Genomic DNA, 20,661 nt, shown 5'->3' on the forward strand with positions numbered 1-20,661 from the left:
TAAATACATAAAAAATATGTAATAAAATAAAGAAACATTATTCTTAGCACATTCTTCGAACTTTCACGTCATTGCGTCACTGTCACTGGTTTATTCCTTCCACGTTTGTTTAATGAATGCGGCTCCCCTCTCGGCGACCATCATGATAGGCGCTTGTGGGTTGCCGGTGACTTGGGTAGGCATTACAGACGCGTCAATCACTCTCAGTCCTGTAGAACAAAAACGAGTTTATATAATTCTTATGGCCGGGATATTGACTAATGCACTCTGATTCAAATCGCTTTCACTACTTGCTGTCAAACGGAATTCGATGAAGTTAGAAAGAGATAGCGAATGTGAGCGCTAGTGCCCGTGCGTAGACAATACGACTTCAGGTTATCCAGATTCAGGAATATCCATAAAAAGAGTTCGTCGTGAAGCTACTAATTAAAGTCATCCCGCAATACGGTATTTGACTATTTTGTATATGTTTTATAAATTAGAACTACACAATGCCTGTTATCGAATAGAAAAACAATTTTTAAGCTACCTTTACAAATAACAAAGTTATAAAGGTTTGAAATTCAAGATTAGACAGAGAAAAACATACTGGCATGTGACGTCACACGCCAGTACCGCCATACTTGCTGCTTAGAGAAAAGCGTTTGAGAAAGAGACAGGTATATAGATTTTTCAAAAAATCACTATAAATCTAATTTTCAACCTATTTAAATTTTCTCTTCGCTATATCTGTATATCTATATAAAAAATATATATATATTTATTACCAAAAACCAGAAACAATTTTAAACATTAATTCGGCGACACCCACACTAGGCAGAGCCTGTATCGTGGGAGTCAAAACATACAGGGTTACCGTTAAAGGTGCGGCTTGAAAGAAACAGAAACACTAAAATTATTTTAATTATTATTTTTAGTATTTTCATAATAATATTAAGATATGGCAAAATCAGGAGTTGTCAAATACCGTATTCAGTCACTCGGTCTACGGCAGCTATATTCAACCTGTGCGTGGTCCGCCATGCATCTATGACTGGCTAGCCTGGCATATCGAGTTATCAACTAGTACCTACTTACTGGGTGATTTGGGACTGGGAGACGTGAGTCATGTCCTCATGTCCCTGCGCCTTTAGGTAATTATTATTATATATGATTTTCTCAGCTCCCGATCAGGTAATTCTAGAGGGGCCCGATGTACGCTTCACCAGCTCGCTGTGGAGGGAGGCTGCTTCCAACCGAGGCAACCAGAGGTCTAATGTCCTACGACTGATACGATCATGATGCATAACTTGTGTACGGTATCGGACGGCCACGCACCTTGGACCTTATAGACTCTAAGCTGCGTGTCGACGACGAGCCCGATGGCGGCGGTGCCGAGCTGGTGATTCTGAGGGTCGGTATGCAGACGCGCCATGCACTCCAGCCACGTGTCCGACCACTCCGCGCCGGCGCCCGCGCACCCTGATGTGTACTCGCTGTCCAACTCGATGCCGTAGCCTTTAAGGGTCTGGAAGTAACGTTTACAAGCTTTTATTTAACCCCTAACCACCTCATCTGTTTTTTGGTATGTTTTATGTACAATAAACATATAACTTTTTCTGTGCCACCAATACCATCTTTACCGTAAAGGCACACGGGATCCGTACCCAGGGCCCCCCAGCTCCCTGAAAAGCCGATATACCCACTTTTCTATTAAAAAAAAAACCGGCCAAGAGCGTGTCGGACACGCCCGAAATAGGGTTCCGTAGTCATTACAAAAAAAATAGTAATATTTTTCTAAGGATTTCGTATTTTATACGGAATATTCCAAGTTTAGGTATATTTTATACCTCAGGCTGCTATTTACTCTTAAACTACTAATAATTCTCATGCAAACTTAGCCGTTATAGTTTTCCTTGTAAGATTGATATACTTACTAAAAAAAACACCCCCAATTTACTTCTATGGGAGATACACAAAAATATTTTTTTTTTTAATTTTTTATTATACCATTTTGTCGGCATAGTTTACATATATATCTGTGCAAAATTTCAGCTTTCTAGCATTAATAGTCCCTGAGAGCAAAGCCGCGGACGGACAGACAGACAGACATGGCGAAGTTTAGTTATAAGGGTTCCGTTTTTGCCATTTTGGCTCCGGAACCCTAAAAAGAAAACCCGGTATCATCACGGCGGCTTGGACAACTAATTAGAATTAGAAACAGAGCAATTTAAAGAAAGAAAGAAAGAAAGAAAGAAAGCAATCGTTAAAGAATGGCTTACGTTCGAAATTTGAATAATTTAAAAAAAAATGGCCAAGTGCGAGTCGGACTCGTACATGAAGGGTTCCGTAAACAGTTCAGTAAAAGTTTTCTTAAAATTCTTCTAATATAAGTTTTTTTTGCTGACTGTACTTTATGCCCCTGGTTACCAAAGTACTCGTCAAGACGACAAACGAGTCCAAACTATCGATATGGTCGTGTCGTTTATCACAGTGTTCCTATGGTCACCCGCTAGCTTTATCATCAGATCAACTTCATGTTGCTCAGATTCAACATGCGTTTAAAATTTTAGCTCAATCGGTTGAAGATATCCACTTCAAATTTGAGTTGAAAGTTCCACCCGAGCAAACATAGTTATATTACCTACACTGCAAATAAATAGAATGCTTGTTATAAGTTTTTGTTTAAAATTTTATTTTTTCGTACAAGCTTTTTTTGCCGAATGTACTTTTTGTTGACTGTACTTGCATTGTCGTCTAAACTACATATCTGTACCAAATTTCAAGTCGGTACTATTAACTATTGAGGAGTTCCCTCCTGCAGAGATGATCCTGGCAGGACCACCAAGATGTCACTACCAGATTATTGTATTGTCACCAAATTTACATTGTAAATGTAATGACATAAAAGTATGCCAAATTTCAAAACTCAGGTTGGTCCTGTGAGAAGGATTGAAGGGATGTTGGATGGACCAGTTCCAGTAACTTAGGCGCAAAGTGGCGCCCAACTTGGGGCCAGGGAAATTTATTTAACTTACGTCGCTGTTAACAATTCTTTGTATATATCTCGCGCCATCCTTCACCATGACCATGTCAGCAGGGTGAGAGAAGTAGCCAGGGTCGAAGACAGGCGGGTCCAGAGGGTTCGGCGAATCCAGGGTCAACCAGCCAATACTGCGCGGCAACAGGAGAGCCGTATTTGCACTTGGAGAAAAAAAACACAATTATAATGTTGATTTACCAGACACGCTATATACTCGTAGTTGTATGGACAGACTGACTTTTGTCGTAGGTAACTAGAATAAGTAATGTAAGATCTCCACAAAAATAGGTGGATCTACGCAATATTTTTTGTTGTCATTTGTTGGGTTTTTTGAACTCCACCATTTCGTTCGTTAATCGGTAGTTTTTTGTAGGTACTTTCCCCTTTATAAAACACTCTGCCTTTTATGATCCCGATGGCTTCAGGCCGAAATCATAATAAATGTGTAGAATTATCGGTAAAAATACTTAATTAGCTGGCCACATTTGTAGTTGGTAGTTGAACCCGCGATCTTTAAATTTTTAACAACTTTCGGGAAACTGACTACAGCCGAATAGATAAATACTAACGAGATGTTGACGTGGGTAGGCTCGGCGGGTTCACCGACAACGCCGGTGCTGGACAACTCCGCGTAGAATCCGTTGAAGAAGAACTGAATGTCGGGTTGCTTGCGGCTGCGTTCTGCCATCGAAGAGTACAACAGACCCGTCAACTGGAAAAAAATGGATACCTAAGATTTACGCATTTCCCAAAAAATTTGTACGCATTTAATTTTCGACTGCAAAAAAAAGTTTCAGGTAGATGGAGTGTAGGTTTTTTCTGGGAGGGCACAAAGGGCAGACGGGCAAATGTTAAAAAATAATGTAGTAACTATTTATATAACGGCGATAAGTATGTACTATGATGGAAACCCCACAACCATCTATGCCCCTGTGCCCCTCCCCTAAATCTACCCTTGTGACCTTTTATGCCAAATAGGTACAGGTTACAGTGAAAACACCGTGAGGAAACCTGCACAAACCTGCGAAGCAATTCAATGATTTGTGTGAAGTTCCCAATCCGCACTGGGCCCGCGTGGGAACTGCGGCCCAAGCCCTCTCATTCTGGGAGGAGGCCCAGCAGTGGGACGTATATAGGCAGGGATGAGGTACATACCTGTGTAATCGCAGTGCTGGTCATTGGCCCCTCAGCATTCAACAAGTACTGAGTCAGAACACTCCAGTCGAGCTCCCTCGTGTTGTTCAAGTTGGTGAGGATGAAGTAGAAAGTCATGCCGACGTGGTTCCGCAGATTCTTCCCCACGGGAAGGTCCGCTAGCAGCGGGATATTGAACTTCTCCAGCGTCTTACCGGGGCCGATGCCGGAGTGGAGAAGAATGTGCGGGCTGTTAAGTGCACCTGCACTGAGTATCACCTGGAATAAGAATAGTTTTATCAACCAATGAAGTTGCATAGTACAAGGTCAAAGATACCTATCTTTACACTTTAGTACCTTGTCACTGTATGCCATCTGACAGTTATGTACAAAAGTTTATACATGAAATGACAGCGACAAGATAGGCATTAAAGTGGAAAGATATCTTTGATCTCGACTGTACTACACTAAACTACAAATACAGGTTGATTCGTGAGACGTGAGCAAGACAACATACCGGATTCCGTTAGTTAAGGCTACTACGTTAGGTTTAAGTATCGTACGAGTAATAGTGAGACTGACGTTATTTTTTTTAAATATTGATAGCAAAAAGAATCGAATTGTTTACTATTAAGTGCATGGCCACTTTGCAATTAAAGGTGATTGTAGGTAGGTAAACGATTCATTATCAATTACTGAGGGTGCAGGCATAGTAAAATAGGAGAAGTAATAAGACGAAGCAGGAAAACGCGGGGGCGAAACTGGGTGTGGCACGTTCACCCGTTTTGCACGCACACGCTCTCGATGATCAATGATATAGGAGGAGATTATGTTTTCTGTAGTCAAGGCTGCGGCTTAAATTTGTGCGCGCCGGTTGCCGTACGCACACACCCGCCGCCGCACACACTGATAATTTAAGGAGGATGATTATGTAGTCAAGCTCGTGCGTAGCTCGCTCGTCTTGCGCTCGCTTCGATGATCACCTTTTACGTTCGCGTACTCTTTACTATTTTTTTGTATTAGGTATAGTTTAAATTACTAACTTAGTATATAAGTGTAGTGTAACAGTTTCTGTAAGGGCACATGAAAAAATAATAGATACCTACCTACCCATAAACAATATAGTTATAGTATTTATTATGTGTAGATAATCATGAGTAGGTAGTATGTACACAGTTGCATCGCCACTCCGGCGAATTTGTAAATATTTTTAAATTTAGTATAATAATAATAATATAGCGGCATAGAATCTTGTTTGTCTAGTTTGACAGACTTATCCTCCTACCGCCAAAGTCAAATTTTTGATTTATGAACATCAAACTTTATGTCATTTATGTTATGATAGAGTTTGATATTCAAATTGCAATAAGTCCTTTATAAAGGTCTCTGGGCGTTAGGAGGATAAGACAATTTAAAGTTAACTTTCGTACTAAAATTATTTGCCGGTAGGTAATTACGCGCCGGAGTAGGCAGTTAAGTCCCCTAAAGGGTCGAAGTTTACATACTTCTCCTATTATGGTGCAGGCTTGGTTCTCCACACGTCCCTCGAACCACCCGGTTTATTCAAGAAATTATAGCGGTTGGTAAACATTGCGCAAGATCGCCGTCCGTATCGCCGGCGGCATCTTATTCGCAAAACTTGCTGCTAATCAGCAGTGCTTATTATAGACGTGCTTAGGGTAGACGACGCCAATTAATGTATCAGTCTTAAGTAAATCTAAGCTATAAATTTACCAATGTAAACTGACTAATAGAATTTAGATTGAAACGATACAATCGAACGGTCACTTTACACTTAGGTACTTATCACTGGTATTTTACTCGCTACATCACAGACCAAATAAAATGTTAAGTGGGTGATAGACGTACGAACTTAAAGTACGCGGTTTTTAAGTTTGCGAGCCACGAGCAAGATTTCAAACCGGTTGGATCGCCGACGGTTTTAAAGTACGCGTACTTATGGTGACACACAGGCGAAAAAGGTCGTCGAGCCATAAGTACGCGTACTTGCTCGTACGTCTGTCAACCACTTTAAAGCAAGAGAATAGGTAGGTGGGTTAATATGCAGCGTTGTTGCGGCGTTTTTTTCTGTAACTAAGTAAATAAAATATCGATGCTCAATCTATGTACTGTGATGTACTTAATGACGTTTAACCGAGCAGTCAAAACCCTCGAATAATCACCCAGGCTAGGGCTTCAAGCATTTTTTTTAAATTGTTTAAATATAAATTTATTGTTCGATGAACGAGTTGTGAAAGAATTATTTGAATATCTTAAAACAGTACAAAGATATGGACGTTTTAAAATTTGTATAATGTTTCTTGTGCACTGACGGAAGTAAGTAATTTACTAAACTAACAATTTAAGACAAGAGATAACACCTCTTTAAAAAAATAATAGAATTACAAAGGAAAAAACCTTGTTGACACCATAGTGAAGCAATAAATTAAATACTTAACCATGGTAAGGCTAAAGATAAAACCAACATGACTCTTTATCTGTTAATTAAGCTTAGGTTATTAATGTTGTCATTAACCTTTATTTAAATACATACCTAGATACCAAATTAAAAGCGTTAATGAACTTTGTTACATTATATGTTATTCGCTTTTAGATAAGACCACCATACCGTGGTGTTGCTTGTAGTTTACTTTGATAATTAATGATTATCTATTTTGAGCCGAACTAGCTGTTAGCGGCCGTAGAGCAAAATAGTGGCTGGTAGTCAGGATACCGAATACTGGCCGGATATCCGTTGCATGTTGCATCACTACTAGAATTACCTCTTTTCTTGCACGGACGACACACTTCACCCCGTTTTCGTCAACGTATTTGACGCCTACGGCCCGCGTGCCCTCAAACAGCACCCGGGTGACTTGCGCGTGCAGCTTCACACTGAGATTGGGTCGCTGGCTGCGAGGCTTCAGGAAAGCGCGCGCTGTAGTCCAACGCTGACCCTCACTGATGGAGACAAGGCTTAGGGTCAGTTTACACCGAGGCGATGAATGATGCTTAAATGCAAGAGGCACACAGATGGGCTACTACGAAACTCTCAAATCGAAGTTCGTATCGTACCATCCCTTTCACTCGCCTCGCGTATTAAATGACATAAGCGTCAGCGGGCGGTAACATACGAAGTTCGAGTTTTGCACTTCGTGGTAAGTATAGGGCCTGCAGGGCTACTACGAAATTCTTCTATTACAGCTTTTTTTTAGGGATCCCGGAAACGGAACCCTTATAGTTTCGCCATGTCTGTCTGTCTGTTCATCCGCGGCTTTGCACAGGGACTATCAATGTAGAAAGCTATAATTTTGCACGAATATATGTTAAGTATGCCGACAAAAATGGTACAATAAAAAAAAAATTTTTTTTACAGTTCCTCCCATAGACGTAAAGTGAGGTTGATTTTTTTTCTCACCCAACCTTGTAGTGTGGAAAATCGTTTGATAGGTCTTTTAAAACCATAAGGGGGTTGCTAAAACGATTTTTCGATTCAGTAATTTGTTTGCAAAATATTCAACTTTAAAGTGCAAATTTTCCTTAAAATCGAGCGTCAAATCTAAAATCTAAACCGGTGGGTGGAAAAAATTGAAAAAATTCAGGATGGTAGTAAGTATATCAAACTTACAAGGAAAACTATAACGGTTAGGTTTTCTTGAGAATTATTAGTAGTTTAAGAGTAAATAGCAGCGTAAAGTATAAAATATACCTAAACTTGGAATATTCCGTACAAAATACGAAATCCTTAGAAAAATATTACTTAATTTTTTTGTAATGGCTACAGAACCCTATTTCGGGCGTGTCCGACACGCTCTTGGTCGTTTTTTTTAGATTAAAATAGAAAAGTGGATATCGGCTTTTTAAGGAGCTGAGGGGCCCTGGGTACGGAACCCGTGTGTCTTTACGGTAAATAAAGACAGTATTGGTGGCACAGAAAAAGTTGTATGTTTCTTGTACATAAAACATACCAAAAAACAGATGAGGTGGGAAGTAGTAAATAAAGTTTTATTTTGTATCGCTATCTTAAAAACGTAATTGACTTAGGTACTCATTGAACGTCTGCGCGATGCAGAACCCCTCAGGAGTGTTGGGATCGTTCATGTCGGCCACGATCGGCAGGCCCGTCTCGTTGATCGCTGACAGAAGCTCGTACACGAACGGGGGCTGGTACCTGAACTGGATAAAACATTCACAATTAAGGCAAGACAAGACACCGAATTGTTCACGCACACGTCTAATTTAGCAAAATATATTTATTATTACCATTTATTTTATTAACGAAATCTAAACAAAATGAGCTTCCGCGGGAACTAGGTATGTACATATATTTTTTAGATAAAACTATCCTGTCCTTTTCAAAATCTTAGACTATATCCATACCAAATTTCATCTAAATCGGTTCAGAGGTGAGCTTTTATAATATGGTTAGGCACTGGTTAGGTTAATATTTTATCCGAACGGAACAGTGCCGGATTTTCCCATAAACAAATTAAGCAACGCGTGGGCAGGCGTTTTCAACCTTTTGGTTTTAACGGCAAACTTTCCGTTCATCAAAGTTTCACGGCACACTAGTAAAAAATAGCCAAGCGCGAGTCGGACTGGCGCGTAGAGTACCTAAAGGGTTCCGTACAGTATACCCATAATATGTATACCTAACATAACGGACAGCGGAGGCTTATTAAAAGGGTCTCGTTGACACCTGTTGTACGAATCGCATACACTTTGCCAGGCATAAACACCGACAGCGCGCGACAACTTGAGATTGTCTAAGCAGTGGGGGCTGCCGCGCGCCTGCGAGCACACGCGCGACGCAACACTAATTGCTTTGAATGTTTCGATCCTTACCTAATTATCTGTGTTATTTATTGCTTGTGAGATCAGTACAGATAGATCTATTGAATACTGTTTTTCATCGTGTTTTGTCGAATAAGTTCGTATTTATCTTGCTTTCTCAACTAGCTTACTGAAGTTTACTGAAGCTAATTTCCGACAAAATACGATGGCAAAACATTATTCACTATATCTTTTTGTACACTGCACTGCACTGTTTGTAACAACGGCGAATCGTAATACTAATAACTGTTGCGTGGATTAATATCGAAATAAACAAAAGAAAGGACTCAAAGTTATCATTTTTGTACATTACCAAAAGAAGTTTTTAGAAGTCGCTTAATAAATAACATTTCTATTATTTTTATTTTATTTGAATTTTCTGACAAAGTGATAACCCTTAGGTACACTCGAGTTGGCGAGGTAGGTATGTTCGGAACAAAAGGCAGCACTGTAGGCTATTAAAACGGCGGCTTTCTTCAAGATCAAAGGAGTGCTACTTTCTGTACGTAGTACTATTATTTATTCTGTGACTGCGGTGATCGCGGCCCACCTGAAAATATACGCGGCCCACCGGTTGACAACCTCTGGCTTAGGGCATCACGTCGATAGAACGCTTAATTGCTTTACTAGTAATTTTCTCTCTGTGTACCTGTTTTCTGTATCGCTTACTATAGATAAAGAGTCATTGTATTGTATTGTATTTTATTATATTTATTGCATTGTATTGTACCTATTGTCTTGGGGGTAACCAATAAATAGCACCAAAAAATTGTTGCTAGTAGGTAAAAGGAAATGCTGTTCAAAATCAGCGCGTTTTAAACGGCGTAGATTTGTTAGGGCATCAAATAGTCTCAATCCGGCACTGTCTTTAACGTACCTGTTGAACCGGCAAAGGACCCTTGTCCGAGTGGTGTTGCCAGCTGACCAGTGAGCCGATCTGTTTGTTGCCCTCAGTCATGTCAAAGTACGGCAGGTTCTCCTCCCAGGACCATCCTTCGGCGCCGGCCGCGACCCAGTCCTCGAAGTCCGCGGCGTGCCCACGATGGTACATCATCCCGTTGAGCACGCTCGATCCACCTATGGTACAATTACGATAGGGTCATATGATATACCAGGTGGGCCCTTTAATGACCAAATATAATTAAAACATAGATCATACTCGTCAAACTGAACGACATTAGTTCAGCGACTTTCAAAAATAATTAGTTCTTAGGGTTCCGTACCATATTTCGTGAACCGTGATAGCTAGACAGTTCAAATTTTCAGAGATTATGTATTTCTGTGGCCGCTATAACAACAAATACTAAAAACAGAATAAAATAAATATTTAAGGGGGCTCCCTCCCATACAACAAACGTGATATTTTTGCTAATGTCTAGTGTTGCATAGATAATGGTATGGAAACCTTCGTGCGCGAGTCCGACTCGCACTTGGCCGTTTTTTTATTTCCATTAAGTATATCTATTGCAAATTATAATATAAAGCAACATTTTTGATGTTTGTAGCGTGACATAAAGGTGACATAAGTACGTCAATTGGGCTCTAGGGTGGCGTACTTTGATAATACCTACTAGATATTTTAATTTAGTATGAAAAAGGCAAAATCTGCAAACTCTATTTTTCGACGAAAAATAGTACATTGTATCTTAAGGGCGGTAAATAAGGAATTACGAACGAGAGTCTATTAGAAGCCCGAAGTCGAAGACTGAGGGCTTTAATGAGTCGATGTTCGTAATTCTAGTACCGTCCGTGCGACATACAATGTTTTTCATCACATTTGCGAGTAAAATTTTATATTTCTAAAAGAAAAAATACAATTGTTCCAAATATTGGCGATACCCTAGGCTGCGCTCTTGGCAGCGTCGCCCTCCTCCTACCTCAGCATGTGCCTGAGCCGCGTGTGCATGTGGTCCTTCCTGCTGCTACGCCATGCGCAGCAGCGCGCGCAGCACCATCAGTACAGACATTGACTCATTTACCGACCTTGGGCTTCATGACAAGAAAATTAGTACGCGCAATGACTCATTTACCGACCACGGGTTTCATGACAAGCACTTTAAGGTCGAGGGTTTTATTTGGGGGGTTGCAATCAAGGTAGCCTTCATGTTTTGATACTGTTTACAAGCAAGTGTGATGAAAACCATCTTTGAGTCGTTAGTTCTGAAATATACTAATTATGAGTGAGAATCGCGAAATTATAAACCAAAAGAAAAAACACATTTCAAATAATTTTGGATACCTAGTCTAACCTAACAAACAGTCTAATATACAAAATGTCTTCAAATTCGTCGAGAATATTTCAGGAGGTAGGTATTAGCCCCCTAAAAGGTTTCTTTTTGGAATTCTTGACTCAAACTGTAGTCACGAAGTATGTATGTATGCATGTATGGAAACTCTTTATTTTACAAAATAAATAAGTAAACAAACACAATTGACAAACATTGAAATATACTCGTATATAGGTACAAAGGCGAACTATTATCCCTTTAACGGATCTCGACCAATATCTACCAGTAAACGTTTGAGTGGATGAGAGGGGACAGACAAAAACGAAGAATTTAGTAGGATGATTCAACTTACCGAGGACCTTGCCCCTGGGCCAGTTGCAGCCCAGGCCGCCCTGGTCGAGGCAGTAGTCTGCAGGCACGGTGCGGTAGTTCCAGTCAAACCTCTCATCGTTCCAGAAAGTCCTGTAGAAGGACGGGGCGCGGGCCGCCAGGGGCTCCTGACCGCCGGCTTCTAACAGCAACACCTGGGCAGTTTAAAGACCCATTTAGACAAAGCGAGAACGAGCATGCGAGTTTCACTACATCGCGACGTTTGTTTGATCAACTGAATTCATTAAAAAATATATGTAACATATATATCATTGGATAATTCAGAATATGCAACTCTGTCGAAATATCGAGAGCTGATTAAAAGTAATCACGGTTATAGACGAGTTATTACGGAGCCACCTCACTGCATGGTATGGATGTAAACAACTCTATCTTAGGATAAAACACCGAATAAAAAGTTAAAAAACCGGGGGAATAAACTTGATTAATTTCAAAAATCCTGAGAATTTGTACTACAGTATGTGTTGAGGAGATTTATGAATTTGTATTTCAACTACAGTTTTTTTTTTCTTAAACGTCCTTAATACACTTGGGAGTAAATATATCGAGCCACCTTTGCAAATTTTTACGTTTCCATGATAACACTTACGACCTAAAAACATAAAAATCAACATAAAAATTGCAAGGGTGGCTCGATATCCTTGCTCCCAAGTATATAAGTACAATTAAAAAAGTAATAGGTACACTCGATTTTCGGGAGTCACGCGTTAGCACGGTTAGCAGATTTTTTAAATTTGTCTCTACATCTATACCACTTACATACTTTACTTTTGATACCGCTTATATTATTTCTGGTGTACAATAAAGAGTCGTATTGTATTGTATTGTATATATATATATATATACATAAATATAAGTTCCGCCTTTGTACTCTTTTTGTTTTGTTGTTTTCTTTCGTATTGTTTTTGTGTTTTCTTTTAAATTATACTCTATTTTATTGAAAATTCTGAAATTCCTGACATTTTCGAAACCTACAAAACAATATGGAAATCCTTACTTACATCAAAATGTTTTTCCTCAGTCAGCCTCCCAGCAACGATGGATCCCGCCGACCCTCCACCGACCACGATGAAGTCGTACTCTGGCTCGACGTCCTCTACGGGGCGCACGCGCCGGCACGGATCATTGAGAGCGCACCGCCCTTTGAGGAACTTCTCGAGCAGCACCATGAAGAGGTATACGCCGCCCGCGCATAAGGGAGAGTCCGTAAGAGCCAATGGAACATCGTCCAAGGGACAGCTGCATTGCTACACACGAATTACTTATTAACTTGAGGAACCAAATCTCAATGACAATACTCCAGTGTTTTTCAACCTTTTTCATGACGCGACCCCTTTAGTATGAATAAATATTTCACGACCCCCTTTGTTTTTTTTTACTTAGCAAATATTTTTTTACTTTTTTTAAAGTACTTACTGTTCCCAGCATCTAATAGGGGGCTACGCGACCCCCCTAAAGAGACTTCGCGACCCCCCAGGGGGACGCGACCCACAGGTTAAAAAACACTGCAATACTATATATACCTACATACAAATGGAAATTCAAAAGTGAAATAAAAAATCTGATTTTTGTATAAAGTTTAAGTTTTGTATTTTGTTTTTATAATTAAGTAGCTAAAGCTGTCAAAACAAATATTATATACCATACATGCTTCCAACCACGGAGTCTATCTAGTTTTTTTGTTATAGCTGTAGAACTCATGGACTCAGAATTATATTATGATATTAGTATACCTATTACGGTTACGGTGTGGTTACGGTGTACTATTGTTGAAGTCAAACTTGCAAGTGAGACGTACCTACGTATAATTCTCAACGCATTCACTGCCACGCCACCTGACATCCACAGGTTCCACCGACGCACATGTGCGTCCAAGATGTATGAATAATTATATCAGCGGCACTGGGCGAAGTTCCAAAAACGCATATGTGCGTCAGTGGCAGTGAATGCGTTTAAGACTCGTTGCCGAATTATCTTGAAATTTAGTAGATAAGTATAGACAGGTAATTGCACCGAAATATTGTAAGTATAATAAATATGTGTATTAGAACTTAAAACTCACCTCAGGGGATAATATCATTTCGGCGAGTTTCTGCAGTTAGTGGACTTCTATTTGACAGCCCTAAACAAAAAAAAAAACGTTTGATATTTCCTACACGCTCGGGACTTAATCGTGGCTATTACCTACTACAATGTGGCCGAAACGGATTATTCACAGTAGCTCCTTTGGCTGTTCCTCGGAAGGAACTATTGCGTTTTTTTTTCAGTTACTTCAGTTAGTTTAGTTCTTGTACCACCATACTACGAAGTGCAAAATTATAATTTCGTATCTTGCTGTCCCGCTGTCGCTTATATTATTTAATACGACAGTGAAAGGGACGGTACAATACGAAGCCCCTAGAGATGAAGGAAGAACTGCGTTTATTTTTTCGGCCTTGTTCCTTTGCAAGAACTGAAGGTGCTACTGCGAAAAGAACAAATGCGAAAAAATAAACGTAGGTCTTCCTTCACATATTGTGAAGGAACTAGTGTGAAAAAAAAACCAATAGTTCTTTCGAAGGAACAGCCAAGGAACTACCGCGAATAACCCACCGAAACGTCGATATGATAGCAATACAAAGATGGCGTGCATTGAGTAAGTAGCATAGGGTAGGCAATAAAATTAGTCAGTCGATTGAGCGGGCAAGTGGCGTTACATTGCCGAAAATCTACGGGAAGAACGTGATTGGTGGCGTGATTTGGTGGAAACCGCTTGGTGGCGTCAACTATCCTATACCACCACTAAACCACCACTAGGCCACCACGGACTTGACCTTTAGCCTCTCAAGCAGGGGATCGTGGATCGTGGGCCTCTCAAGGAGTAGAAAAAAAACTTGGGCTTGCACCTCTGACTTTTTCAAAATGTATTGTGCGAAATTATCGTTTGTTACTTCTTTACCTCAAACGCATAAATTCCTTGTAGCGTTTCGCCGAATCGCATGTCACCTCGGTCGTATATTTAATTATAGCGTTGTGTCACAATCGTTTATTTTTTTAATCGCTACAAATTTTAGTCGCATTTCACCTCAATCGTGCATTTAAGTACTTATCTAGTTGTCTCAATCGTGTTTTTTTAGTCGCTATTAGTTGTAGTCGCATTTCACCTTGATCGTGTATTATAGATAAAAGTAGTATTTATTAAGGCACGTGATTGAGTAACAAACCAAACATCTTCATAAACTTTCACATGTGATATGAAAAACAAATACTTGTACCTACCTCCAATTAGGTTCCATAATCACCAAATCAGGGTTTGATGATTAGATCTTAAGGAAATCAAGTGAACTCTTCAACTATTGTAGGGACACTATGCTGATTTGGATATATACTGAGCGGCAAAAAATCTGGCCCTCAAATGTATGCAGTAATAGCACGATTATTTTGTATGGAGGGAGGGAGGACCAATTTTGGGCCTCTGAGTATATTTAGTAGTAGTAACTCGTGCATTTGGTCTATGAAAATCACCATTTGTTGAAGTGGAACTGATGATGAAGACCACAGTTGACCACCGGAGCTACTCAATAACAAGTTTTTCATGGGTTGCGGGTTGCGGGTTTAATGCTCGAGCTTTACACTCTGCTTTTCACTTAGATTGCGAGGAAATTAAATAGCAACAGTGGAAACAATTGTTCACTTACAATGTAACTTTCATTTTTCATGCATTACCATATAATTAGGTTTTTTTTTTAGTTTTATTTATATATTTTGATTGATTTGATTTATTTTTGGTTTTATATAAATTAAAAAAAAATATAGAAACTTTTTTGTTAGCTTAGGATTGTTTGATTAGGTTTGTTTAGGACCTGATTAGGATTACCTTGGTCTTAGACGAAGATTTAACTTTATGCACTAGAGCATAAAAAGTCATTTTATGTAGCCTAGATCTAAATACGAACTTTACGAGCATGACAAGTGAAGAAATATTTTCATGGTTCTTTGTATTGTCAGTTAAATTATTTTGGTATTTTTTTTTTATCATACGGTTTACTTGTATGGGTTGTTACAAAATAGACATTTATAAAAACTGTATGGAAAATTGGGGACATTTTTTTGTTCCTCAAAATCATTTAATAGTGCTTATGAATAGGTAGGTACTAATGATTCTGAGTAGGAAGAACTCCAAATTACCCAATTCTGAAATCATCAGTGGCGGGCGAGACACCGCAGTTAGGCATTCAGTTCTTAGTTCTATTTCTCGATTCTCTTTTAAACACTAACCCCCTGTTTCACCATCCATTGATTAAATTTATCTGACGGATAAATGTGATGCCGTCTCTGTTTGCTTTGTTCGAATAGATAGAGACGGCATCACATTTATCCGTAAAATAAAATTATTCAATGGATGATGAAACTGCCCCTAAGTGTTAGGTCACTAAAGTCTTGGAAAAATTAACTTACTTAATTTGATCTGTTGAATGTTTTCTTAAGGTTAACGCGGCGGAAAAAAAAAAAACACGGTGTAAAATTTGGGGCTTTTGAGTTATGACTGTTTTTTTATTTCATGTGCGATTTATAGTACAAACTCTACACGAGCTCGACACTAACTTTCTGGTGTTTTTATCCTTGTTTAATAATAATAACACAACTTACCCCAAAGCGAATAAAAACGCAGCAAAAATAAATTACCCAAACTATGCTTTTGCTATTGTCCACAAAACCACGAGTGTTAACCATAAACCGTAAGTGAAGTTTGAGCAAAAATATAGCTTTGAGCAATAATATAATATATGACATGTGAGTCACGTGGTCATACGGTAACCAATTACTTAGAATATAAATTACTGAACAAATACAACTGAATGCAGCATTTACATCAAATTCACGTAATTTAATGAATTTGCACGAGGTAAAACTTATGTGGTGATACAAAATACACACTAAAATTTTCAAACAAAAAAATGTTATAAGTAAGTAGCACAAAAATTTTACCGACTAAAAAAAACCATGAAAATCATTTTCTACCAGTTTCAAGTCGGTGCCTTGGCCTCCCAACACGAGTCAGCAGCAGTAGGCTATAGTCATTTACTACACCTAGATGCTATAATTATATTGGGCTTCTATCACTCCCGCTGATTCTTTCGCCGAAGTTTCATTTGGCATACCAATCGTTGGCATAACTTTACTTCGCAATTTTATTATTTCGCAACATTTTGATAAGTATTTCAAAATTTTACTTCATCCCATTTTTTGAGGCAAATAATTATGTAGTAGGTATATTTTGAAAAGGCATCACTGTATCGAAAATTCGTCTTCACAACCCTATATGATTTTAAAAGACCTATCCAACGATACCCTACACTATAATGTTATACGAGAAAAAAGTTTTACCCCCACTTTACGTCTGTGGGAGGTATCCTAAAAAGTTTTTTTTTCTATATTTTATTTTAGCATTTTGTTGGCATAGTTGCGAAATATATCCATGCAAAATTACAGCTTTCTAAAATGAATAGTCTTCATTTTAGTTTTTAATATTTTGTACTTACATTTTGACGTATATTATTTACTATATAACAGTCGTGACATAGTTTTTTGAGATCCTTATGATAAGCTCTTGACTTTGATACGCATATTAGTAGGATTAGAAAAAAAAATTTGTTGACCCCCAATTATTTGCATCTCACAGCCGCCATGTTTTATTTTTTTTAACGTCACCCATCTAAGGACACTTGGGTTGCTGAAGGCTGGGACGATTCTAATGATACCTTAATTGTCTAAATTCGTCCAGCGGTTTGAGAGATATGCGGTAATAAAGAATATTACATACTTACATACAAGATACGCGCGAAAAACAATACCTCTCCTTGCAGTCGGGTAAAAAAGACTGACACTTGTCAATATTCCCGCCTAAACCTTTTTTAACCCCCGACGCAAAAACAGGGGTGTTATAAGTTTGACCGTTATGTGTGTCTGTATGTCTGTGTGTCTGTCTGTCTGTCTGTGGCACCGTAGGTCTTAAACGGGTGGACCGATTTGAATGCGGTTTTTTTAATTTGAAAGCTGGTTTTCTAGCGATGGATCTTAGACATGTTTTATCAAAATCGGTTCAGCCGTTTCAAGATCATCAGCTCTTTTGTTCGCTGCGGTAGAAATCCTAGACGCATAATGGGTATTTACTTTACTTTCAAACATATTTGGGACCTAAAATTTGAAATACCCATGTATGCTATATAACTATGCAAGATTATGGAAATTCTCGGCCTGATGCTGCAGACAGGATATCCAGCACACTAGTACACTCTATAAAAACTTAAATTTAAAATTTAAAAACCCCCGACTTAAAAAACGCCAGCAAAAATAAAAATAAAAACGCCCGAAAAAACGCTGCTTGAAAAGACAATTAAAAAGTAAAAAATAATTATGCGCTACCTAGCTGTTGCCGCGACTTCATCTGCGAAGAATTCGTTTATCTCTATCCGCGGGGACTATGCTGATTTCCCGCAAAATTAGCCTAAGTTAATTTAGTATAAAGTATCTAGTAATATTTTTTTATCTAAGCGTTGTCGGTGTCGGGGGACCGCTAAGGTTAACATGAAACTAAATATGTGTATTATTTAAAGTATTAACCTTAGCGGTCCCCGACACCGACAACGCTTAGATAAAAAAATATTACTAGATACTTTATACTAAATTAACTTAGGCTAATTTTGCGGGAAATCAGCATAGTCCCCGCGGGATAGAGATAAACGAATTCTTCGCAGATGAAGTCGCGGGCAACAGCTAGGTAGCGCATAATTATTTTTTACTTTTAATTGTCTTTCAAGCAGCGTTTTTTTCGGGCGTTTTTATTTTTATTTTTGCTGGCGTTTTTTAAGTCGGGGGTTTTTTAAATTTTAAATTTAAGTTTTATTTCATGTTTTTTAAACTTTGATATAAGTATATCTTTTTAAACTGTACTAGTGTGTTGGTTATCCTGGCTGCAGCATCAGTCATCTTGTTGCCACCATTGCATTGTATGTAGAATCAAATACTGATCAAAAGGAATCAAATACGACATATCTGCTATTATTTTTTCAAGAGTATACTGGTGTGCTGGATATCCTGGCTGTAACATCAGCTCGTCGTGTTGCCACCACTGCATTGTATGTAGAATCAATTACTGATCAAAACGATTCCAAACACGACATATGTGCTATTATTTTTATAGAGTGTACTAGTGTGCTGGATATCCTGGCTGCAGCATCAGCTCATCGTGTTGCCACCATTGCATTGTATGTAGAATAAAATACTGATCAAAACGAATCCAAACACGACATATCTGCTATTATTTTTTCAAGAGTATACTGGTGTGCTGGATATCCTGGCTGTAGCATCAGCTCGTCGTGTTGCCACCACTGCATTGTATGTAGAATCAATTACTGATCAAAACGAATCCAAACACGACATATCTGCTATTATTTTTTCAAGAGTATACTGGTGTGCTGGATATCCTGGCTGCAGCATCAGCTCATCGTGTTACCACCATTGCATTGTATGAAGAATCAAATACTGATCAAAAGGAATTAAACACGACATATCTGCTATTATTTTTTCAAGAGTATACTGGTGTGCTGAATATCCTGGCTGCAGCATCAGCTCGTCGTGTTGCCACCACTGCATTGTATGTAGAATCAATTACTGATCAAAACGAATCCAAACACGACATATGTGCTATTATTTTTTATAGATTGTACTATTGTGCTGGATATCCTGGCTGCAGCATCAGCTCATCCTGTTGCCACCATTGCATTGTTTGTAGAATCAAATACTGATCAAAACGAACCCAAACACGATATATCTGCTATAGTTTTATTAAGAGTGTACCTACTAGTGTTCTGGATATCCTGGCTGCAGCATCAGGCCGAGATTCCATAATCTTGCGTAGCTATATAGCATACATGGGTGTTTCAAATTTTAGGTCCCAAATATGTTTGAAAGTAAAGTAAATATCCATTATGCATCTAAGATTCCTACCGCAGCGAACAAAAGATCTGATGATCTTGAAACGGCTGAACCGATTTTGATAAATCATGTCTAAGATCCATCGCTAGAAAACCAGCTTTCAAATAAAAAAAACCGCATTCAAATCGGTCCACCCGTTTAAGAGCTACGGTGCCACAGACAGACACACAGACACACAGACACACAGACACACAGACACACAGACACACAGACACACATAGCGGTCAAACTTATAACACCCCTCTTTTTCGTCGGGGGTTAAAAAATAGTAGCACATACTTATTATGTCGTGTTTGGATTCGTTTTGATCAGTAATTGATTCTACATACAATGCAGTGGTGGCAACACGACGAGCTGATGCTGCATCCAGGATATCCAGCACACCAGTACACTCTTGAAAAAATAATAGCAGATATGTCGTGTTTGATTCCTTTTGATCAGTATTTGATTCTACATACAATGCAATGGTGGCAACACGATGAGCTGATGCTGCAGCCAGGATATCCAACACACTAACTTACATTTTAAAAATAATAATATACCAGTTTAAAAAACATGAAATAAAAAACTTAAATTAATTTTTTTTAAAAACCCCCGACACCATTAAACGCCCGAAAAAAAACGCCGACAAAAAAACGCCGCCAAAAAAGACAACTAAAAAGTAAAAAATAATTATGCACTGCCTAGCTGTTGCCCGCGACTTCACCTGCGAAGAATTCGTTTATCCCAAACCCGCGGGGACTATGCTGATTTCCCGCAAAATTAGCCTTAGTTAATTTAGTATAAGTAGGTACTTACCTAGTAATATTTTTTTTATCTAAGCGTCGTCGGTGGCGGGGGACCGCTAAGGTTAACAGGAAACTAAAGTACATATTATGTTGTATTTTTTAAAGTATTTACCTTAGCGGTCCCTCGACACCGACGACGCTTAGGTAAAAAAATATTACTAGGTACTTATACTAAATTAACTAAGTAAGGCTAATTTTGAGGGAAATCAGCATAGTCCCCGCGGGATAGGGATAAACGAATTCTTCGCAGATGAAGTCGCGGGCAACAGCTAGGTAGTGCATAATTATA

At 38.8% G+C, this 20,661-nt stretch overlaps 1 protein-coding gene across 3 annotated transcripts in view; it reads right to left on the bottom strand.

Annotated features, from left to right (window-relative positions):
* LOC141431149 (glucose dehydrogenase [FAD, quinone]-like) overlaps positions 1 to 20,661 on the bottom strand; it is a 21,462-nt gene continuing 801 nt past the window's right edge. For all 3 annotated transcript variants that reach the window (XM_074092184.1, XM_074092183.1, XM_074092182.1), the window contains exons 2-12: positions 13,670 to 13,729; positions 12,609 to 12,854; positions 11,570 to 11,741; positions 9,867 to 10,066; positions 8,205 to 8,332; positions 6,940 to 7,117; positions 4,178 to 4,435; positions 3,592 to 3,734; positions 3,018 to 3,183; positions 1,318 to 1,507; positions 1 to 209 (exon numbers count right to left, since the gene is read on the bottom strand). In XM_074092184.1, coding sequence (XP_073948285.1) covers positions 91 to 209; positions 1,318 to 1,507; positions 3,018 to 3,183; positions 3,592 to 3,734; positions 4,178 to 4,435; positions 6,940 to 7,117; positions 8,205 to 8,332; positions 9,867 to 10,066; positions 11,570 to 11,741; positions 12,609 to 12,854; positions 13,670 to 13,687 — 1,818 coding nt within the window. In that variant the 5' untranslated portion in view covers positions 13,688 to 13,729 and the 3' untranslated portion in view covers positions 1 to 90. The remainder of the gene's footprint in view (positions 210 to 1,317; positions 1,508 to 3,017; positions 3,184 to 3,591; positions 3,735 to 4,177; positions 4,436 to 6,939; positions 7,118 to 8,204; positions 8,333 to 9,866; positions 10,067 to 11,569; positions 11,742 to 12,608; positions 12,855 to 13,669; positions 13,730 to 20,661) is intronic.

This window comes from Choristoneura fumiferana, chromosome 9 (genome assembly GCF_025370935.1).
Source record: "Choristoneura fumiferana chromosome 9, NRCan_CFum_1, whole genome shotgun sequence".
NCBI lineage: Eukaryota > Metazoa > Arthropoda > Insecta > Lepidoptera > Tortricidae > Choristoneura > Choristoneura fumiferana.